Below are 21,729 nucleotides of genomic sequence, written 5' to 3'. Positions count from 1 at the left end.
ATATATTTGTATTAATGAAAAATGATGCCTCATAAAAAATGATATTTGTAGGTTTCTTTAGATTTCTTACCTGCTCATCAATATTCTCTTTATTTGAGTCTCCATTAATTGCAAAATCAATCTGATTACAAAAATCATCGAGCTCTATCATTGGGTCATATGTTGTTTCAAATAATGTATCAGGAGTGTAATAGTTTCCTAATTCTGCCATGTCTGGTTCAAATTTTGGACTATTTATATTTATAGTTGACTCTAACACTTCTTTATTGCTACTGTCAAATGCAATTGATTCTGTCTCAATATTATCCCAAGGATATATTTCATCACTTTGATGTTCGTTATTACTATCATCCTGATTTATGAAATAATTGAAACTATCTATGCAAAGATTTTCATCTGTCAAGTTTATACTTTCTTCTCTTCTCTCCTCGTTATAAATATTTGGTGGCTTTATTGACAAATTTTCAGAAGGGCCCTCTTGTGAAAGATCATCATGGCAACCACCCAATGATTCTAATAAATCCTCGAAATCAGTATGGTAATCTGGTAGAAAACTGTCAGAATTTCTCAAGGGATGTATAGTTTCATTATTATTATTTTGGTCATCCTATAAGAAAACAAAGGACAGATAGAATAACACTAGTTAATATAAATAATATTTTAAATTAAAATTTATCATCTTAAACTCTCATATTTACAATCATATAAATACTTCGTAGATAGATGATTGTTAGTTGATATAAATCAATTTTACAATTTGTTTTAATTTTCTTCAGTAACCAACATGTCAAGATTGAATCCTAAAACTCTAAGATGTTTGCAATTTTTCCTATTTTACTAATTAGTAAAACATTGACAGCATTATTGTTAACTATATTGACCTATATATATGTTGATACAAAAGATAAAGGTGAAAACCTTTAACTTTAAAGTTAACTGAATAATCCAATATCTTAAGGTTGTTCATAGTTGTTAATTATAAGACCAGTTTCATGCCCAGAACATCATGCTGCAACAGACGATGCTTTGAGACTGAACATGAACTGGTTATAGAAATTACTACAGGCTTAATTGAACTTCCAAAACAGACCAATAAATGAAATATGAATGTACTATAATGCCAAATAAGTCATCTAAGGCTACTCCACAAATGATATTGAGCTACTAAAAGAATAATTATCGTAAGTGATAGATTACCTTCTGGAAAGCTACTTTATTATCTATGGATTTTCCAATCTAATGTCCTAGAACAAATTATTTTATAGGAACACTTAGAAAAACGTTCTTGGAATTACAAATTATATATAAAATATACTTGAAATATAGCATCGATTGACTTGTAGAATATATCATCTTCAGGCTTCGTTTCTTCATTACCAAGAAGTAAATTCTTCAGATTCTTCTTTGTAGAACACTTTCTTTTACGGAGCTGCTTTTTTACTTCTTTGAGTTTTTTTATTTTAACCTTGACTAACTCAACCTTCATTCTAAAATTATTAATGTAATTGTAATATAATCCAGAATATTTAATTTATAACTATTGTATAAGTAATTAAATTTCAAAATGAATTGTTTATTGTTGATCATAGATTAAATGTGAGTAAAAAATGGTCCGGGATGCGGTCAGTAATGGTAAACACATATAAGTAAAACTTATTTTATTTGTGCTAACTTTTCAGCCAAATTTCAGGCCTTTAGCAGGATAGACATCATGTGGACTTTTTGTTACAAGTCACCTTCCATTGAATCATAAAAAAAGACTTGAAAAGTCCACACAATCTGAACCTAAATGAAGGCCTGAAATTACTTCATTGTGTGTAATTATTACTGGTTAGGAGTGCGGTCATTTTTTCTTCATATTGGTAAATTTGTAATTATAATTGAAAACATGTTGTCTGATGTTATTGCCTGAGGTTTGGAATACTCAGCTACTGTGAGAGATTAACCATAGGAGCTAGCTGATGCTGCACAGCTAATTGGAATTAACATTCCCCCAGTTTTCCAAGTACACTTTACATTGACCCTGACACAAGGACATTAACAGTGAACACCCCAGGGTCTCCCCTGGGAAGAACAGCCACGGGGTATATAATGGTTCCAGTTGTAATAGAACCTACTTTACTGAGCCAATCCCCTGTAAAGTAATAACACTGATTCAAAGAACTGCAAATGGCTTTGGAAACACTCCAACAACTGAAGCAACTCTCGAAGGACCATGAGGCTTGGCAGCATTGGAACAAGGCTCCTCTACGCTAGATTTGATACAAGGAAGAAGAAGAATAACTGTAAAAGTTGTTTTATATCATTTATTTGATATTTAAAAAGTGTTTTTTTTTTTGTTTTTTAGTAATTTCATTTTCTATAATGGAGCATGAATCATGCATATCTCAAATGATCTTCAATTTATGGAATAAACAATCATCATTCAAAATACCATTGGCTTATTAAATTTATATTTGCCATTTTAATTAACAAAATGCTTTAAAAAAATTATCAATTATCAACACAATTTTCATACACTGTTGTTTACCACCCATGAATTGAGAGTTGTACACAAACAACAAATACTCTGAATCAGAATGCATTAGCTAGCTCTTTTAAATTTGTATGTGTTGGACACCTACACATATTAAACCATTAACATACCTTGTATTTAGTTATTATAGACAGAACCATTCATTACTGATTAAAGCAGCTATTTAGGTAATCCCACAAGGGTGTGTGAACTCCATTTTAGAATTAATCTTTTTGGAAAAAATCCTGTAAACAGTTGGAATTAAACCAAGTCTCTCTGATCAGCAGTGGTCAAGCTGCCAAACTTCCTCAACAGTTTTAAATTAGAAGAAATTAATAATTGGGGCAGTTATAAGACTAATAATTTTTTAATGGTGATTAAGTCTGGATATTTAAAAAACTGAAAAATAAATCTATACTTATTGCAAGCTACACAATTGTAAACAAAAAAAATCCAATGGAAATGTGAATAGGAAGATTTTTTTTTTCTAGAAAATTAAACATCTCTACTCGGAAGTAAACTGAAGGTTGGGCAAGTTAGTTTTTAGTGTAACTTCCCAAACAAAAGTGGGCATGGAAAATACCACAAAAGTGGTAGCAATTGTAAAATATGAGTAAATAATAAATTTTATTTCATATATTGTACTCATCCAGCTGATATTATTATAATTAGATAGTTTTAAAATTATTTTAATATAGTTTTATTGCTCTAGTATTTGGCAGATCTATGTGCGTAATCAGGATTCCCAAACTTTTTTCATGCTATCCCAGCACAATCAAATTAACTTAATGTTATTCTTGATCCTTCCAGGGATGATGTAAATATAACTACCAGCTAATAGTTCTAAAGTTCAAAATCATGAACATAATACAATTTTTTAAAATTGATTTTGTTATTCATACTTGTTCATGTAGCACTATTCAATGGTGACAAAATGAACTTCTTATTATCTTCCCTAGCTTGCAATTAAGTTATTAAAAAAAGTTTAAACATAAAAACAGTAAAAAGGAATATTTCACCTCAAGTATATAATAAAAATCATATGTTAGATATATATAAGAAATATTTTATTCACATGTTATTTACTGGTCAATAGTCACTCCAACAATGTAAATTAGTAAGTGGAGATGCATTCAAAATCAACATGTTAAAAAAAATAAACACAAATGAAAACAATATTTTAATTTTTGTTAGGAGAATCAATAAACAATAACAGAAATGAAATGTGACAAGCTCAATTGGAATAATAGAAAAGAGATAGTTAAAGATAAATCACTACATATGATATGGCCATTCAAAGGCAACTAATTTATTCTAAGGAGTGTAAAACAGTGAGCTAATGTTGGCTTAACACTTATATGCCTAAATTTCTGCACAAACTAAGAAAATGGGTTGTTGCAGTACCAAAAGAGAGCCATATTACGACAGTAGCCCTTGTGTTTATGACAAAACTGAGAGTTATGGTCGTAATATTTATACTCTTAACCTTTTAAAATGTTACCCTAAACACCCTACAATGATGGAGTATACAAATAAACCTAGACACCCTGCAATGATGGAATATGCAAATAAACCTAAATACCCTGCAATGATGGAGTATACAAATAAACCTGATTACAATCCTTCAAGTATACCAAATTCTCACTTTAAAAATCTAAGCATTAGTAATTCCTGTGAATGTAATTGTTGGGAAGTCGGATATAAAAGATTAAATTCAATAACACCCAATGAAAATGATGAATGTTCAAGTTCTGATGAAGAAACAGCAGAAATGAAAGGTGATGTTGTAATGCCCAAACCAGTTAACCAGTCTTATTCCTCTACTAGATACAAGTATAGAGGACCAAATGAAGAACTATCAACTGTTTCTTATGAACGCAGGTCTTCAGATTCATATTTAAGCTTTACATGCAAATGTTTACATTCAAAAACACCCAAATATCACAAAAGTAAGGATACTGTTGAGAAAGAAGAAGATAATCTAAAACATATTGGTATTCAAAAAGAAAGTGAGAAGTGCTGTACAATGAGTGAACAGTATGGTGAGTATATTGAAAAAATGGAAAAATCATGGTATTGCTGTTATAGTCTTCTTCATGAAATAAAAGAATTATTATCTATGATAGACAGGTCTGACAATAGAGAGGTAGCTAAACGTTCTCCAATCACTGATGGAAAAATGGATCCTTATACAATAATTCCCGTTCACACTGAACAATTGATGGATGATTATATTGAAGAGACTGAATTTAAAAACGATTTGAGACCAACTAGCATCTAAATGTTTTATGTAATTGTTATCAATGAAGAAATCATTAATAACGTATCTAAATTATTTTTATTTATTTATTTTAAATCATTGATTTGAGTCAATGATTTTTAGATGGATCAATAGGTTCTTAATCATTATACTTACAGAATATTTTAAGCCCTATGAATAGTTGAGTTTATCTAGTAAGAAAAAAAAAATTAAAAATATACCCTAAATAAGTAATCAATTCATTTATTTTACCAATAATAAATAATGGCATCAATGGAGTAACTTTAGAAAATATAGAAACAAATCAAACCCTATTGGGATATCTTATCCAGATGTCTCATCTTTTGAGTAATCCAAGATCTAACATCTTCAGAAATCAAACCGAAAGACTTATTAAATTTTCCCTTAAGTAATAATTCTCCAGATGTTCCAAAATTCCTCTTCTAATTTAAATGTCCTCTTTTGGGCCGTCCATACCTACGATGTTTAGGCCTAGGTCTATCATTCTGAGATCTGTGGGCAGCACCGGTTTTTAGTATAAATAAAATATATATTGAAATGTCATCATTTTAGAGATGATGAGAAGTTTCAATCCTTTCAATTTCTATAGAAGTAAAGTGATCTAATTTTGACATGACAAATTCACATTAACACTTTTTTGAGTATTAATTGAATGATAAAAAAAAATTGAAAGTTATGTAAATACTCTGAAAAAGTGATTTCAGAGATGATTTCAGCAACTCTTGGGCTGGAAAACACTTTATAAAAAAAAAAAAAAAAAAAGAAAAAAAGATGTATAAAAATAAACAATAATGAAAAAAATATATATTGGTCACTTTACAAGAAATAAAACATTAATAGAAATTAAATTCAAAATTTTAGAAAAGATTAATTTATCAGTGGAAAGTGGGGCATCTATTTTACAATCATGAACTGTCAAAAAACAAAACTAAAAAGAGGTTCATTATTATATATTACAAAAAATTGAGGATATGAATACACAATAACAGTTTCTTTACATGGCCATTTTGTTTCGAACAGCTCAGTATACTATAGCTTTGTTCATGTAACTCCTGTCTGTAATTAAGTCTACCGTTGCCGCACATGTAAATATATGATCGCCAGTCATCTCACCATCTCCACACAGGACGCAGTCTGAGGACTCAGCCACTCCTATTCTCTTCAGGTGGTACCACAAATAGTCATGCCCAATAGCCAAACTGAAGCATGCCATTGCCACCGCTCTTGGTAAAGTCAATGGCGGGCACCTCTTAGAGTCTAGCAATGCCGCCCAGTTTTTGCCGGCAAATTCTCCTCTACTCCTTTCCTCTGCTCTTTCAGTGATAGTGCTTCGGGCCATTTCTTTTGCCATGTCTATGATGATAGGAAGAAGCGGCTGTTATTGGCTAGCCCCTAACCATGCAAGTCGACCCGCCTCCTCATTCCCTTGTATACCGCAATGAGCTAGAATCCATTGCATTACCAATACTTTAAGTCTTTCTCTTTTACTTTCTATAGTTTTCCGGCATGCGAGAATTCTAGCATTAGCCGAGGGATGTCCAGACGCTATTGCCAGCAGTGCTGCCCTAGAATCTGACAGCAGAACTATCTTATTTTCGCTGGGATGAGTAAGTTTTTCTAAAGCCAAAGTATAGCAGCACCTCTCCAACAAAATTAGTAGCTTTGCTCCAGCAGGTGCTGACAGTTGGAACAGGCTACTATAGACACCTACATCCGAATTTTTATTTGTCTCAGTAGCTGACCCGTCGGTGTATATATGGATCCATTCTGGCTCAGGGTTGCGCTCGGCTATAGTGGTCAATGCCACAGTCCTCAGTTCTTCCGCTGGGGTCATGGATTTGTTGATGGGCATTATTAGATCCAGTGGTACAGCATACATTTGACATTTTATAAGTGAAAAGTACAAGACTTTGAATTGAGGCTAATTAAAAATATTTTAGGTTCCAAGAGATTAGTGAAAATCTGCCTTCTTTGTAAGAACCTACTTGTATACTAGAATGTTGTGTAGAAAATAATTTCTATTATTTGATTTGTTAATAAAACTGTAGATGGCGACACTGCTACTCTGTCATAGAGGGGATGCTTTCCTTTGTTTGGTTCAGTCTAGGGATGTGATATCGACGACAAAACATCGATGTTGAAAAAACATCGCCAAAAATACATCGATTTTTTTTAACATCCGTTTCAATAACATAAGGTCTGTTCCAACAACTTCTGATTATCCAAAACTGCAAGGAGCATACACAATATAGGGTTTCGGAAGGAAGAACACTTACTACGCATGCTCCAGACAGTCAGAAGTGATTTTTGGAACTAAGAATGCGACATCAAGGACAAAAAACATTGATGTTTTAAAATATCAATGTTCAATATTAAAATAACGTTGCCAAAAATACAACAATGTTTTTGAACATCCATTTCAGTAACATAAGGTCTGTTCCAACGACTTCTGATTATCCAGAACTGCACGGAGCATGCGCAGTAAATAAACGTCGATATTTGTTGTTGTTGATATCGCATTTTTGGTTCTAAAAACCACTGACTGTCAGGAGCATGCGTAGGAAGTGTTTTTTCCCCTCCCAAACCCTATATTGCTCATGCTCCGTGCAGTACTAGATAATCAGAAGTCGTTGTTGGAACAGACCTTATATCATTGAAATGGATGTTCAAAATTATCGATGTATTTTTGGCAGTTATGTAAGCAACGATATTTTAATATTGATCATTCAAATTTTAAAACGTCGATATTTGTTGTTGATATCGCATTCTTGGTTCCAAAAACCATTAATGACTGTCAGGAGCATGCGTAGTAAGTGTTTTTCCCTCCCAAACCTATACTGCACATGCTCCGTGGAGTTCTGGATAATTAGAAGTGGTTGTTGGAACAAACCTTTATCTTTATCCCGTTGTTAGCGTGAAGGTGTGTTGTACTTCCTTATCCCACCACATCGTTGAAAGGAATCTGTTTATACAGTAAATTTTCTGTTGCTATTAAGTTACTTTTGCAAGGAAAAAAATGAAAAATTCGAGCGGTATGTATATATGAATATAACATCGGTAGTAAAACAAAGATGTTAAAAAACACCGGCTTCAAAAAATCGATGTCGATGTCGCATCTCTAGTTCAGTCTGGAGTTGGTCTCTGTTAGGTAATATAGTTTTTGCCTTTTTTTAAATAAAACCCTTCCTAAAGTCTACAACAGAATGTCTACTACTGTTCAAATCTTTCTCCAATCCTTAATATGGAATATGGTGAGAAATATTGTGAACAAAGTAATATGTTATCAAAGGTGGGTTTTTGTATAAATCAAAATTATAACATGTGGAAAATTCTTCACATAACTATCAACTATTAACTCTTCATAACAAAGTAATAAAGTTAACAGAGTTAAAAACAATCTGTCAGTGTAAATTCCACATAATTTTTCTAGGGTACAAAGAAAAACAAATTTAAAGTTTTAATTTAACATGTTTCGGATATTACAAATTATACAAGTAGTATAATTTAATAGAATACACTAATAGTATACTAATCAAGTTACATGTGCCTAAAATTCAGATTGTAGGAGTAGTTATAAAAAAAAAAAAAAAAAATCAATTATAGTGATAGTGATATTTTTCCTTTTTATTATCTTCTTCTTGTTTCTGTTTACAACATTTATTGAAAATAATTCATTTCCTTCATTCAAATTTATTTTTTGTGGTCTCCAACTCCTCAGCTTACACTAAAACCTCCTTTAATAAAAACAGTTTCGGTTAAAAGTTTTCTGTTAACTCCGTGTAAGTTCTTTGAATAGGAAAACCTTGTAGAAATAAAAATATTACGCTGCAGTCAGGACTGAATTCATAATTACTTTAAATGGAGCTCGTATATATCTTATTCGAAATGTTGTTGCTGGAATATTTCTCATTACCGCTTATCTATCGATATTTTCTATCTGCGGTGCTTCAAAAAGGAATTACACAAAACCTAAGCAATAACTGTGTTCAGTTTTTTATTAAAAGATAGTTTTCGGTATCTCGCACCAACAATAAGACCTGTCCACAGAAAACATTGTCAATCTTGATGACAAAACCGCTCCTTTTGATACTCCTCAAGTAAGAGATATTCTTTTTGAACACTTTTACTACTATAAAACGTTCAATGAGAGAAGATCAAAGAACTGAATCAGCGTCGTTTGCAGCTGAACCTGTATTGTGACCTGATGTAGCCTACTGTCGGTTATATTCTTCGGAGGGAGCATTGTTTTCTATACAGTTCCATGGTGAATGGAACGGACACCAAACGGACAGGTCGGGTTTTCTCAGGGAATGGAGTATTTAGGAAAAGTAAATTTTTGTTATTTGACCTCATATTACACTATTATTACAGCAATTGGACTGGCAAGAGCTAGCAGGGTTTCTGCTTTCTTCTAGTTTACTAAATAATACTTTGGGGTTGAAATTTAAGATTTTTGATTGGCTGTTCATAAAACTAGACTTATAGATTTATATTTCATATATTATCATTAAAAATGTTTTGTTCTAAAAACTTAAATTCTGATTTGAACTTTCCAAGTTCATTTTTGTCCTTCTAGTATCATTCCTATTCTATATTATTTCAAGCATGCTGTTGTTCTCAAACATTCTAAAGTAGAGATCTGAAAATGGCAGGATAGTATACACTGCATGGACCTAAAGTACTTTTTTCCTTGATTTCTGAGTGCATTGGCCCACAGACCAATTATACAGCGACGATACTAGGAGACTTTGACCCAAGAAGCGCGTATTGCACTTAGCTTAGTATATGTTAAGGAGCTCTAAATAGGCTGAAACTGGTTTTAGAACTATCGCCCAAACGAGCATTTTCGTAGAGACTGAATAAGTTATCGAATCTCACAGATACACAATCCGTAAGATGTGGCTGCAGCTGAAATTTGATCATATTTTCAAACTTTAAGTCGGGTCATGGCTGGCAGACCCACTAAAACACTAATAATGTAACTAATCATGCTAAGACTTGATATATGAACACTGAGACCAAATTCGAGTCTCTCCAATGGTCGAGAATCGCGTCACCGAGGAAAGCTCAAAAACAGTGTCCCCACTCCCCTTCCGCCTCAAGTTACGATCGGAGCTGCTTCATGCATTTTCCGAATAAAAGAAGAAAAGATTCTTTTCCGAAGTAAAGAAACCGCGTTAACCTAATTTTGCATACTCAATTTTAGCTTCCACATGTTCTATACTGATTTTCACGACTTCCTTATAAGTTGCTATTCAAATTATATCAGAAATGATGAGGATTTTTGCGTTCTATTCAAACTAATGGTAGCGAGCGAAACGCTTTTTAATACAAATAAAGAACATTTTTCGAGATATTTCCTGAATTTACAATCTGCTGGATTTTCGAATTATCTGCTGAGTTTTCGAGTTTTGCAATCTACTCACCATTATTTTATTTCACTCTCTATGCTAGTTGTAAAAATTTAAACATGACGCTAATTTCGAGAAATTACTATCAAACCAAGTCTTTGTATGGAGTCGATCCTCGTTTGTTTGGAACTGATAAATTTGTGTAACAATTAAATAATGTGTTGAGGTCAGTTCATCCGTCTTGAAAAATTGCTTTGGAAAACACTCCATTCTAAACTTTTACTCTTGATACTCATTAAAATTTCACTTCGCTGTCGGACGCTTACACCGTCATCCATTTTTGGAAAGAGGATATATTTAAATTATATATATATTTTCTCATATTTCGTTTTAGCCCCAGTCTCCACTTGGAACTAGATTCAGTAACTCTGGCTTTCACAAGTTTTCATGCAGTCACTTCCACTGAACAGTTCTATCCTCTTTATTATTCTTTGCTATTGGTGATGTCTCAACACATGATATAATGAATCAAAACACGAATATAAGAACTGATATTGAAGAAATATTACAACTGAATTGTCAGTTGTCATCTTTGTTTCAATTTGACAGCCCTGCAAAGTGGAGCGAAACGTTGGTTAACAATAAATAGTTTTCTTCTACTATTTGATTCCTTTATTGTCTTGGACCTATATCTTTGTACAATCTACTTCATAGCCCAATTTCTTCCAATAAGAAGTGATAATCTTAATCCCAGGAAATAAACATAATTAATAACACCAACCTCCAGATAGGGCTAACCTTAACGACCTGCACTCGATCTCGCTGGCAATATCAATTTTGACTGTAGGTTTGTTAGTAAAAAAAATGTAACGGTCAGAAAATTGGCAAGCGCATACTAAAAACGATTTCAGGAAATAAAAAACAATACAGCTGATGAGCCTGCCAGTTTCCTGATAGTCAGTCCTTTTTTAGGAACGTACATTATATAAACATCCATATACTACAGTTTTAACTATAAAATACTATATAATAAAACTGATTAATTAGTGCTATATAATTTTATTTGTTTACTATTATTTTGAGAAAGTATTTATCTAATTATCTCTATACAATAAATAGACTTGAACTAGAGATAATAAATATTATTTAACAAAACTAGATTCCAATATTTTTTTTTCTCTCATAATGTGTGGACGACAATTGCCACCTTTTTCAATTTTACTTGGTTTTCTATTAAATTTCTTTATAGTGGCTGATGCCTAACTTTCTATTTGTCCAGTTCTTTTAGAACCTGATCCTGATCTTGACCATTATTAGGACATTCTGTTAATTCTCTCTTTGTAGAACTCAATTGCCTTTGTATCTCATTCTGTTTCTTTCGTGAACCACGTTTTATTCTTTGCTTTATTTTTTTCCAAAAATTAAAGGGGGATTTCTTAGGTTTTGTTTTTACTTCACAGGTTTGCCTAAAATCTAATATTTCCTCATATTTGCAGACCACTTTCATTTGTTTTTGAATATATTCAAATTCTTTCGCCTCTTCACCAGTTGGATCTCTGAAAGGTAAAAGTTTATCCTGATTTTTTTTACAACGAGAGCATTTAGTATCTGATATCTTCCTAGAAAGATCTCGAATCATATTACAGTTAATTTTCGCCCAGGTATCTATCTTTTTCGAAAGTAGTTCATAATTTGCATCTGACGATAATTTCTTCTCATCGTTTTTCCCCAGTAAGCACTTTTCTTGTTCCTTTTCTCTACAAGACGCCTTTCCACCCTTTTCTTGCCATTTTGGAAAAGTACTGTTCCCTCGGTCGGGTTCACTTTCCTTCTCCTCAGTCTTATTTGTTTGCTTTGACTGCACAGACGTCGAAAACATTTGAGGCTCCGTTGGTGGAAAGCAATCTTTGGCAACACTGCAGCTTTGATATATTGTGTCGGAGTTGTTACGATTTTGAAAACAAGCTGTGTCTGGTATTAAAGGGTTGCACTCTGATATTACAAGAGTATTACTCATACGTCTTTGCCAATTACTTAAGGATTGTTGGTGACTTCGCTGTGTAAGATTGAAACTGTTGCAGTAGTTATCAGCCGTTTGATTTGTTCCCCATCTTATTCGTGGCTCAACTCCTTGGTTTTGACAACAGTCAATAAAAGTGTATTCTAACGCGGGTGGTACATCGGAGAACATGTTAATTGTTCTTAGTTCTATTCACTTTCCCTTGAAAAGTATATGTTAATTTAGTTAAATTTCAGAACACTGTATTTCAGTTTGAATGTTTAATGAGAAATATATTTATGAATTCCAAAAATCTAAGTAATTTTCATGTTCTAAATTTACATATGTTAAAAAAAAAATAGTCATAAACATTAAGTTTTCTTTAAACGTTAAACTAAATGATCTTTCAGTAAAAAACTTTATGTACTGTATTATTTTTCTAGTTAATCTTCCTATATATGAAATATATATAGTTAGGGGAAGTATTATAGTCATGCATAACAGTAAAAGTGCGCTGATTTTGCACTATAGTAGTACAGACTATAGTGCAAAATAGTATAGGCTCCTGTGAGTATATGCTATGCATAAAAACCATCTTATAGAAAATACATCTGTAAATAGTAATAATTCAGTCAAGTGGTATGGCTATTCTGGTGGTTTATTGGCTGCAAAAAACCAGCAATTGGAATAAGCAACAATCGGAGGAGGATGCACCTGTTTGGAAATTATTGACGAAAAGGCAAAAAAAAAAAGGCAAAAAGTTTCAAAACCGCCAGAAATCCATTTCTGAAATAATTCTGGTAAAAACTAATTTTTTAAAATTATTTGCATATGTATGTATGAGTTAAATTTCATATAACAGATCAATGTTTTGGTGATCATTTGATTCGTAGAATTCAAATAATTTTCTGTCTCAACTAACCTAAAAAGAAGAATGTTTTCACAAAATATCGTTTAGCCCATCTGTTTCTTATGTAAAAATCAATTTTTTCAAGCAAAATATGTCGAATTGAGAAGCTCTTAATATAATTCCCGGTTTCCTCAATTGTATTTAGTTTAAATTCATTTTTCTATATTTCATAGTTTCCTAAAGTATGGTACCCGTATCTCCAGATGTATGGATTCAATTTGACAGGAATATGAGCGTCTCTCGGCTTAAACTGCGACTGGTGCAAGTAGCAATTTACTTGTTCGCATAAGAAATATGGACAAAGAATAAAAAAACCGTTGTTTCATGGTAGTGTAGTGTAAGTGTGGTTTTCTGTAATATAATTGTAAGATATATAGTGCTATTCTCTAATTTTGATGTTATTTAGTTATAGAGCTTTTTAGGAATGATCGCCAATCTGAATGTGAATGATTTAATTTTTCTGCTATCCTTCTTGAGGCATTCCCTTCCTACTGTGAGGTTATTATCATTATTATCTGGTTATTAAATATGTAATGCTTCAATTTTTACTCTCTAACAGTAACAAAGCTAAAATTGAGATTTACAAAGTCAATGGTAACAGTTTCTTTTGTAGCAAACCTGTAAAAATCGTTGCAATATATTGTTTAGATATAATTATGAAAGCACACTGTCCTTATACAAATTTATTATTCACAAATAACAAACAGGGCAATAGAAAGAACTAAGGAGATTAAAACAAGGTTACTCAGCGTTGCGAAGTATCGAACACATAAACTAATTATTTTTAGTTTCCTTAAACACAGTCTATTCAGCATTCACTCAAGTATAGGTATAAGACATAATATGGATTTCAGATGGTACACGTTAAAACAGTTTCTTATTTCTATCCAAAGCATTTCGTTCATTTCTTTACCCGCTTAGGAAATTCCCATCAATAAACCCTCGCAAAGGAAAATTTGGTGCTGAAAGGTGATGAGAACACACTAGAAGGAAGCAGAAAACAGGTGGTCTCCTTCGTTTCTTTCTGTAATCCTTTCACTTGCATCCAGGATATGAGAGAAAATGAATATTTTTATTGGTGGTTGCTACTTAGTGTTCAATAAAATTAATACTGATATATAAGACATATTTTATGGTTAATTACATGGTTTCGTAGTATTTCACATTTATATAAAACCTCTATACGTACATGCTTATCATTTTTTAAAAGTAGTTTTAAAGAATACTAAACTGCTCAGTTAGTATTCTTTAAAACTTCCAACTAAATAATATTTGTGCTTTTTATGTTTTAATTAATTAAATAATTTTCTACATCTTTGGAATCAATAATTTACAATACTTTAAGATTGTAAGTTAACATACCACAAACCAACATTAGAAACATTTTATGTCCTGGTAAATAAATTAATAAGTAATTACTAAGGATGAATACAGAGGGAAACTGTACCACAAAGATTATATCTTTTAAATAAGCGTAGGAGAGTGCTATAATATTGCCAACATGGTATACATTGTTGGAAATTCATGTGTAATATTCATTGTTAATATATATAATGAAATTAGTGTGAATTACAAAATTGGTAATTAGCTTTCTCATTTCTCAATAGCTTTCCTTAAGTTACCACAGTTTAAAATTTTTAATTTAACTTATTTATAATATTTATGTGTAGTTATAATTCATTAATAATATAACAACGTAATGGCATCAATTTATTTATACTTTTACAAATTTATCTTATTTATGTTAATGTTTATATAAATTAATCTAGGCAGATAAATTATAAAGATTTTGTGTTACGTTTTTAATTCTATAGGTACTATTTTATTTTCATTTTCACATTTCACATTTACATTTTCATTCATTAAATATATTTGATTGTTTCTTGAATATTCCTTAATACTTCATTTTTCATTCATCTGAGAGTATAGATTTTTTGGCATCGGGAAACCAAAAATTCTTTGTGATGAAATCTCATATTATTTTCTTGTTCGTTTGTCGATTTTACTTTAGGTATGCATTCATGATCATGATACCCATCATTAGCTACTTGCTTAGGAATCTTTTTATTACAACGACAACATTTATTTTCTGATAAATCCTTTGAAAGGCCTTCGATCAAATTTTTAGTAATTCCTCCCCACCTATCTATCCTTTCGAAAATGAGATCATAGTTGATACTTGGCGATGGGTTGCTCTGATCGTAATAGCTTTGCATGTTAGCACCTCTGTTCTTTTCTCTCCTTCTTGGTCTCCATCTTCTGCAACAAGGAAAAATACATTTCCTAGGTTTTATGCATTCTTCAAGACCATAGTTCCATTCAGAGCCTGAACAGCTTTGAGCTACGTACTGTGGTACTCTCGGTGCTCTATTTCGGCGGCATTCACATTCATTCCTGAATCCCTTTTTATATCTCATAGTGTTCTGTTCATACTCGGGGACCATGAAGTATTGTGGTTCTCCCGATGGGATGGAAATGCCCAACTGGCCAGTATTGTTCTTGTGAAATGCGGTTGCATCTTTAGGGTGTTGGGTAAATGATATATTTGAGTCCATCGGGGAATCGCAGTCACAAACCACGATGGTGTCCCCCACACATATTGGCTGATAATTCCTGTTTCGCATACCCATATTTTTCTGTGACCATTAAAATTACATTACAATGTGTGTGGAAACTCTTAAGGTCATGGTTTCATTTCTTCTTATTTATGCTCACATAATTTTCAGATTTTGACATTAATGCGGCCGAATTTGAAATGTCCCATGTTTGATTGAATGAGAAACGAATTTAGTCAGAAAAGGTAAGAAACTAAGTTACTTTCATGTTTTGAATTTACACATGTTTAAAAAATAAATTATTGATATTATTAATTGAAATTGTTGGGAAAGACTTGCTATTAATGGATAATGCTCGTATATTGCTTTGAATATTATGAACAATTCAAAAAAATTTTAAGTACAAATTTTAATTAAACCAAAACAAATGATTTCAATCCAAAGCAACTTTCCGTATTATGGTTATTATCAAGTAGTTTTGCCGTGCAAAAGTTAGTAGTTTTTTTCTATTATAATATATAAAAACCACTGTCAACGCCAAAGCACTATAAAACAAAAACTGCTTGATTTTTTTTCAAATATATTTTTAACATATTGCTTGCATGTGATTAGACTAACCTGGCACATGAAATAATGGACGAGATTGAATTTTTGATTACACAACTTTGGAAATTAGTGTATATCTTAGTTCCAATGGCGATCGTTATGTCGCCCCAAAGCTTGTTTTTCAAATTCCATGTTTAGTAGTGTGTGGTTTAGTAAAACTTCCAATGTGTTAGTAGAAGTGTTCTCGATGTATGTGGTTTCGAATAAAAATTTCAAGCTAGAATACGACTCGATGGAGTATAGGATATCTCTAATAATTAAAATGTTCCAGCTCAAAATTAAATTTTTGGTTAACATCATAAACTAATCATGTTTTGGTTGAATTATTCAGTAATCAGATTTAGAAATGTAATATTTTTGAAAAATTAATATAGATCATTTTATCAATCCAACGTGCTATAGGAGTAAAATTTTGTGACCTGTTCCCTTCACCGACAACAAATCTCCATGTATTGCTGGTAAAGAATACTAGCTACTAAAACACTAAAAGTGGAAGGTAATCCAGTAACCTACGAATACTAAATTACCTAAACCTGACTCAAATTAATATAAGTAAAAATTAATGAAATTTTCACCAATGTAGCTAGCAAACAATAATACTATATAACAATAATAATTTTCTTAACTAAACAGACAGGCAGTTCCATCCTTTAAATAACGGAGATTAACTATAAGAATCTCAAATTTATGTTACTATAGAAGGATTTTTTTCTCCAAAAAACAGTACAGCAAGTCGGAATCCATGGAATGGAGATACCCCATTTTGTTGCAAATCTTTTAATTACACTCTACCTTGTATGCATGTAACTAAAAAGTAAGGGTGGGGTAGTTCAAATAACTATTGTAGTTAATAAGTCAAATCCATCAGAGGAGATGTGTTCGAAATGCAAGATGATGGGAAAGGTGCAACTGGTAGTGGTTTGTAATTCTTTGGAGAGACCTTTGTCACTTAGGGTCATTATCCTCAAAGCAGAACAGTATATCACTAGAATATTTGGGTATATCCTGTAACTTTTGATTTGGTACAATTTAGGTATGTGTGTATCTAAGTTGTACACAAAAACTGTCCAATAGAAGGTGAACCCATAAACTGATTCACTGTTTTCAACTCTGGGTGGATAGAGAATATGGAGAGTTTGACCACTACCTCACCCAGTTGCTAATGTTGGATGGTGGTTTTATAGCCTACCAGTATAGGATCCAACCGGACAATACAGCGGAGTGCCCAGTGTGCACAGCAGTAGAAGAAATCACAGATTATTAATTTTTCTTCTATCCTCACTTTCAGGAAAATGGAGGTGAGTTCTGACAGGTCTACGGATCAGGGCTGACAGCCGTTAACACAGTAATGGTAATATTACTCTCTCAGATATGCTGGATAGCGCGCCGACAACTATGCAGCAAAGATCTTCAATTGAGGAAGAAAGTGGAGCCATGAGATGCCTCTCACAACAAGGCGACACAATGCCACTTCTCCTCCACAATGTAATGCCTAATGGCGGTCCCATGCAGCATGGGAAATAGGTTCAGGGAGGGGATTTTATTGGGTAAAAATACTATACATGGATAGGTATAGACCTATCCAAGTCTTTTGAAGATTTTCACCTACTCTTGTTAAAAAAAAAACACATAGATATGTAAGTACATTACTTTTTTAAAAACAGAAAAGATAGGTAGTTTAGTCAATAAAAAGTCTATTACATAACATTTATTAAGATGGATTCAAAATTGTGTACAAAAAAAGATATGCACAGTAAAGTTATCACACGAATAACAATTGAGTAAATCAACAAAAATAAAAATTGTGCATACAATACAAAAAATTATATTTAATTTTATTCTATTCTACAAAAGGTATTTTGTACATTGGCTGTGATACTAAAGATAGATTATATAAAATAAGTAATAACTATCAATATCACATCAGATAATTATAAGCACATTAAATACATTTATATGTATACAAGACTGTCACAATTCAATAGTAAAGAATGAGCAGTGAGATCATATATTTAACACACAACATTTTTAAAACATTTAAAATGTACATAGATTTAAAAAATAAGCTACATATTTACAACATCACATAAAAATAATATATAAAAGATCATTTACAATAAATTTGAATGCACAAATATTAAAATATATTACTAAAATTACATTATTTACTACAAGAATAAACACTTTATTAAAACTTTTTATTTTTAACATCTGATATGAATACAAGAGTTCATTTTGAGACATACAACATCTATTAATTATTAAAGTATTATGTTTAACATAATTTCCAATATTATTATGGAAATTATTAACAGACAGCGATTTTAGCTTATTTCTAACTGGTAATCCCCTAGAACCTCATAATTTTTAAGAATATATGAAATCTGCCAGAATTAAGTACAAATTCTTTATTCTATTGAAATCAGTAGTAGTCAAATAATTAGAAGAACTATTTAGCTAATCAAACATTCTTCCCTACCTAATTGTGACATTAGGTATAGTGAATTTGATTCTAATTGTGACTTAGGTTGTGTTTGACTGAATAAACACTGGGGACCCATTATTTTATTAAAGAGGAAACACTCATTTTCAACATATTGTACATTAGACTATAATATTAATTAGGTATTGATTTTAGGTCTGCTTAGTTGGGTACACAATCATAAAAAAATTAATTGTAACAGATACAATACAAGAAAAGAGAGATATTTATGACTGGATTCCTCGCTGGGGTGTAAACAAATTGATAAATTTAAAGGTCAGATTAGGAAGTCATATCTTTAATAATTTTCTCAGTCATGTATGTGATTGAAAAAGTAATCCCAATTCTTTCTTGGCAAACTATATGTTCCTTTATAAACAATTAATTAGCTTCATCAAGGTGTGAACTGCAAAACAATAAACACCTATTTTATTGGTCTTTACCATAAATATATAAAGAGTATCTGACTTGATGACTTGTCATGATACAAATTAGGTGATTGCAGTACAGACAACATCGTCTCTCAAGAATGCTAAAATTCATAGACTTAGTGGCCACAACCATTAGATATAGCATACAATCAAATCGAGTCAAGGATGCTCGGTTCAAGTTTGCTTGTTTAGAAAGTTAAGTAAGTGAATAAAATTTAATCTTGTTATTAATCAAAATTTAACTTATGAGCTTTAGTAGATTAAACTGTCTTCAGTAAAAGTTTTAGTTACTTATAGTTATCATTTTTAATAGAATAATAATTTTGAATTTTGAAGAAATCTGATGATAGTCCACTATACAAATGTGTACAATAACACATAATGTATACTGCATGTATAATGTATGTGTATAATACATGTTATATGTACTGCATAAATATATGCATGTATGTAAACTACACTTTTTTTAAAAAGCAGACAACATTAAATATTATTTATCATTGCTTGTATAGCTCCCTATGTTTCATACTGTTTATTATCAATTATGAAGGCTTTATAATCTAGTTTCATAAATAAATTTATTAAATAGAAATGTTAATGGCCTATACAAATTATTTATAACTAATCTTATAGATAAAAAAAATTAGTTTTATACAATTATTTCGAATCCTATAGAAATAATATAGGAGTGTTTAGTTTACCAAACACAGTCTAAAAATAATTTATAGTATTTTTAATTGCCTCCTGATTTATTGATTTAACTTAAGAAACAATATTCCTGGACTCAATTGGACTATTAAATGAATCACTCTATCTGAGGTGTATTCTTCATAAGAATGTATTTTCTTTTTAGAAACCTATCAATTCTTAAAATCCAACATGTAGCTTATGATAGGTGGAGAATTAAAAATTTATTAAGGCAAATAAAACCTGCTTTTGCCGAGACCTATTTGAAAAATAAAGTTTTAATGCTTATGGGATCATTTTCATCTACATCATTCATCTAATGCTTAGTGTTAGAATAGTCTATCACATATACATAAACCTATTGCTTAATGACTGATAGGTATGTAGGGCATATGACAAAACCACTTAATAGCTACAATATACAAAGACTAGAATACAATGTTAATTTATTAGCAGAAGATAGGGTACTTTAGGCTCAATCCCTCTGATATACTGCAGTATGTCATTTAGGCTTTAGGAATATTTGTTACTTCTATATGAGATTTCTATATCTGAGCCATCCAATTCAAAAGTATATTGATTACATCAGACCAACATCAGTTATAATGAAATAAATTATTTGATTAGGAGAATGGCATAAGAATAAAAGACCTTGTGAAAGGAAAATTTGGCAGTGTTGGGGTTTAACATTTAATGTGAAAATAGGAAAAAGTTTGTTCCCAATTTAGAATAAATTAATTTGTCGAAGATTAGGTAAAAATTACAGATAATAATAGTGCATGTTGTATTTCATCGAACAAACTTTTATCACTAACTCTATATATAGCCAAAGATTTATTTTGTAATTTAAATAACATTTTATATGTATTTTCAATGCCATTTGTATGAGCCTATTCAATGCATATAAAATATTGTAATTAAAACATCATCATCTTATTTGATGAAATACTAGTTTTTAATCAAATTAGCAATTTGCAAACTTATTTTTTTCAACGAACACTTATTTTAAAAATTTTTGTTAGACTCTGCAGTAAAGAAATAGTAAAGGGATCTTGGGAAGAGGTGTTTAGATCTCAATCATGCTGATAGGTCCTTGAAGTGAAAAACTACTGGGTCAAACTTCCCTCTTGTCAACTGATGAAAAATTTATCTATCTTTCTCACTTACAAATGAGGCATAAATAAAAGCAGCCAGCAGCATGCATACATACTAGAGTTTAAACATTTTTAGAAGGAAAGTGATGACTCAGACTGTAATGACACCAATGGTGACATGCCTGTAGTTGTTTTTTTTGGATCACCTGGAATTGTTGAGCTGACCCATGTAAGAAGCCAGTTCAGCTCCACTGTACTCTACCCCAGCATCTTGAAGGCTACTATTAGATATTGTTGCTGGTGCAGGAGCTGTTTGCTTAAGCCTCCTGGAGTCGATGGCTCTCACCACTTGAGTGTTTCCACGAGATAATACACTATAAGTTCTTCCATGGTTTTCCAGTTCCTTTCCTCGTCGTCCACATTGCTGTGCCAGAGTACTCTGTCAGACAGAATATTAAACACATTACTGTTTATTTACATACTTAATGCGGAAGTGTTTATTTTTATTAATCTGAAATGATATAACTAATTTACAACCATTTGGTTAAACCTTTTTGTATTCAAGAAAATAATTAAATAGAACATTTTAAAAGATGTGAAATAAAAACAGACAGATCTCTGATTAATAATTTATGGAGTAATAGATATTTTTAAATAATATATAATACTTCATGAAATCTCAACTTTTAATGTAAGTCATAATTTTGCTTATTTATTTTAATTGACTTGGCCTATATTTAAAAAACGGCCACGTTTAGGCCCCAAAACTAAAGCTTTGCCATAAATTGATAAGATTTAGAAATTAAGTATAGGTTCAA

General features: G+C 31.4%; 4 protein-coding genes and 1 long non-coding RNA gene across 10 annotated transcripts in view; 2 read left to right on the top strand and 3 right to left on the bottom strand.

Annotated features, from left to right (window-relative positions):
* LOC106684921 (uncharacterized) overlaps positions 1-3,558 on the bottom strand; it is a 9,754-nt gene extending 6,196 nt beyond the window's left edge. For all 4 annotated transcript variants that reach the window (XR_001343760.2, XM_014427291.2, XM_014427290.2 and 1 more), the window contains exons 1-3: positions 3,418-3,558; positions 1,316-1,487; positions 71-607 (exon numbers count right to left, since the gene is read on the bottom strand). Coding sequence is in view for 3 of the 4 variants with exons in the window: in XM_014427291.2 (XP_014282777.1) it covers positions 71-607; positions 1,316-1,487; positions 3,418-3,425 (717 nt within the window). In the remaining variant the exon portion in view is untranslated. The remainder of the gene's footprint in view (positions 1-70; positions 608-1,315; positions 1,488-3,417) is intronic.
* A 55-nt stretch (positions 3,559-3,613) lies between these two features.
* LOC106684924 (uncharacterized) lies at positions 3,614-4,847 on the top strand. Its single transcript, XM_014427297.2, has 2 exons — positions 3,614-4,557; positions 4,642-4,847. Exons 1-2 carry the CDS (start codon positions 3,903-3,905, stop codon positions 4,794-4,796), a joined length of 810 nt encoding a protein of 269 aa, XP_014282783.1. The 5' UTR covers positions 3,614-3,902; the 3' UTR covers positions 4,797-4,847.
* A 1,327-nt stretch (positions 4,848-6,174) lies between these two features.
* LOC106684908 (uncharacterized) lies at positions 6,175-6,675 on the bottom strand. The gene has a single exon (XM_014427241.1). It carries the CDS (start codon positions 6,673-6,675, stop codon positions 6,175-6,177), a length of 501 nt encoding a protein of 166 aa, XP_014282727.1.
* Positions 6,676-12,668: 5,993 nt separating this feature from the next.
* The window catches only part of LOC106684929 (uncharacterized), a 16,900-nt gene continuing 7,839 nt past the window's right edge, over positions 12,669-21,729 (top strand). For 2 of the 3 annotated variants that reach the window (XR_001343763.2, XR_010844001.1), the window contains exons 1-3: positions 13,042-13,393; positions 15,783-15,856; positions 18,856-18,975. This is a non-coding gene — a long non-coding RNA (uncharacterized lncRNA). Of the gene's footprint in view, positions 12,947-13,041; positions 13,394-15,782; positions 15,857-18,855; positions 18,976-21,729 lie in introns of those variants that run through there. The other variant, XR_001343764.2, reaches the window with a different exon arrangement.
* Positions 18,971-21,729, bottom strand: part of LOC106684928 (pyrokinin-1 receptor) — a 252,524-nt gene continuing 249,765 nt past the window's right edge. Inside the window, exon 7 of the mRNA XM_014427306.2 lies at positions 18,971-21,350. Coding sequence (XP_014282792.1) covers positions 21,114-21,350 — 237 coding nt within the window. The 3' untranslated portion in view covers positions 18,971-21,113. The remainder of the gene's footprint in view (positions 21,351-21,729) is intronic.

Source organism: Halyomorpha halys, unplaced genomic scaffold (assembly GCF_000696795.3).
Source record: "Halyomorpha halys isolate HHAL.00 unplaced genomic scaffold, Hhal_1.1 Scaffold629.1, whole genome shotgun sequence".
NCBI lineage: Eukaryota > Metazoa > Arthropoda > Insecta > Hemiptera > Pentatomidae > Halyomorpha > Halyomorpha halys.
The sequence above is the reverse complement of the archived record's forward strand: the minus strand, read 5'-3'. Positions and strand labels throughout refer to the sequence as shown.

Bases quoted from the DNA above. Each gene is read 5' to 3' on its own strand.
- LOC106684924 (XM_014427297.2), top strand. From the start codon at position 3,903: ATGGGTTGTTGCAGTACCAAAAGAGAGCCATATTACGACAGTAGCCCT. The intron at 4,558-4,641 runs GTGAGTATATTG...TATCTATGATAG, and splicing joins TACAATGAGTGAACAGTATG to ACAGGTCTGACAATAGAGAG.
- LOC106684908 (XM_014427241.1), bottom strand. From the start codon at position 6,675: ATGTATGCTGTACCACTGGATCTAATAATGCCCATCAACAAATCCATG.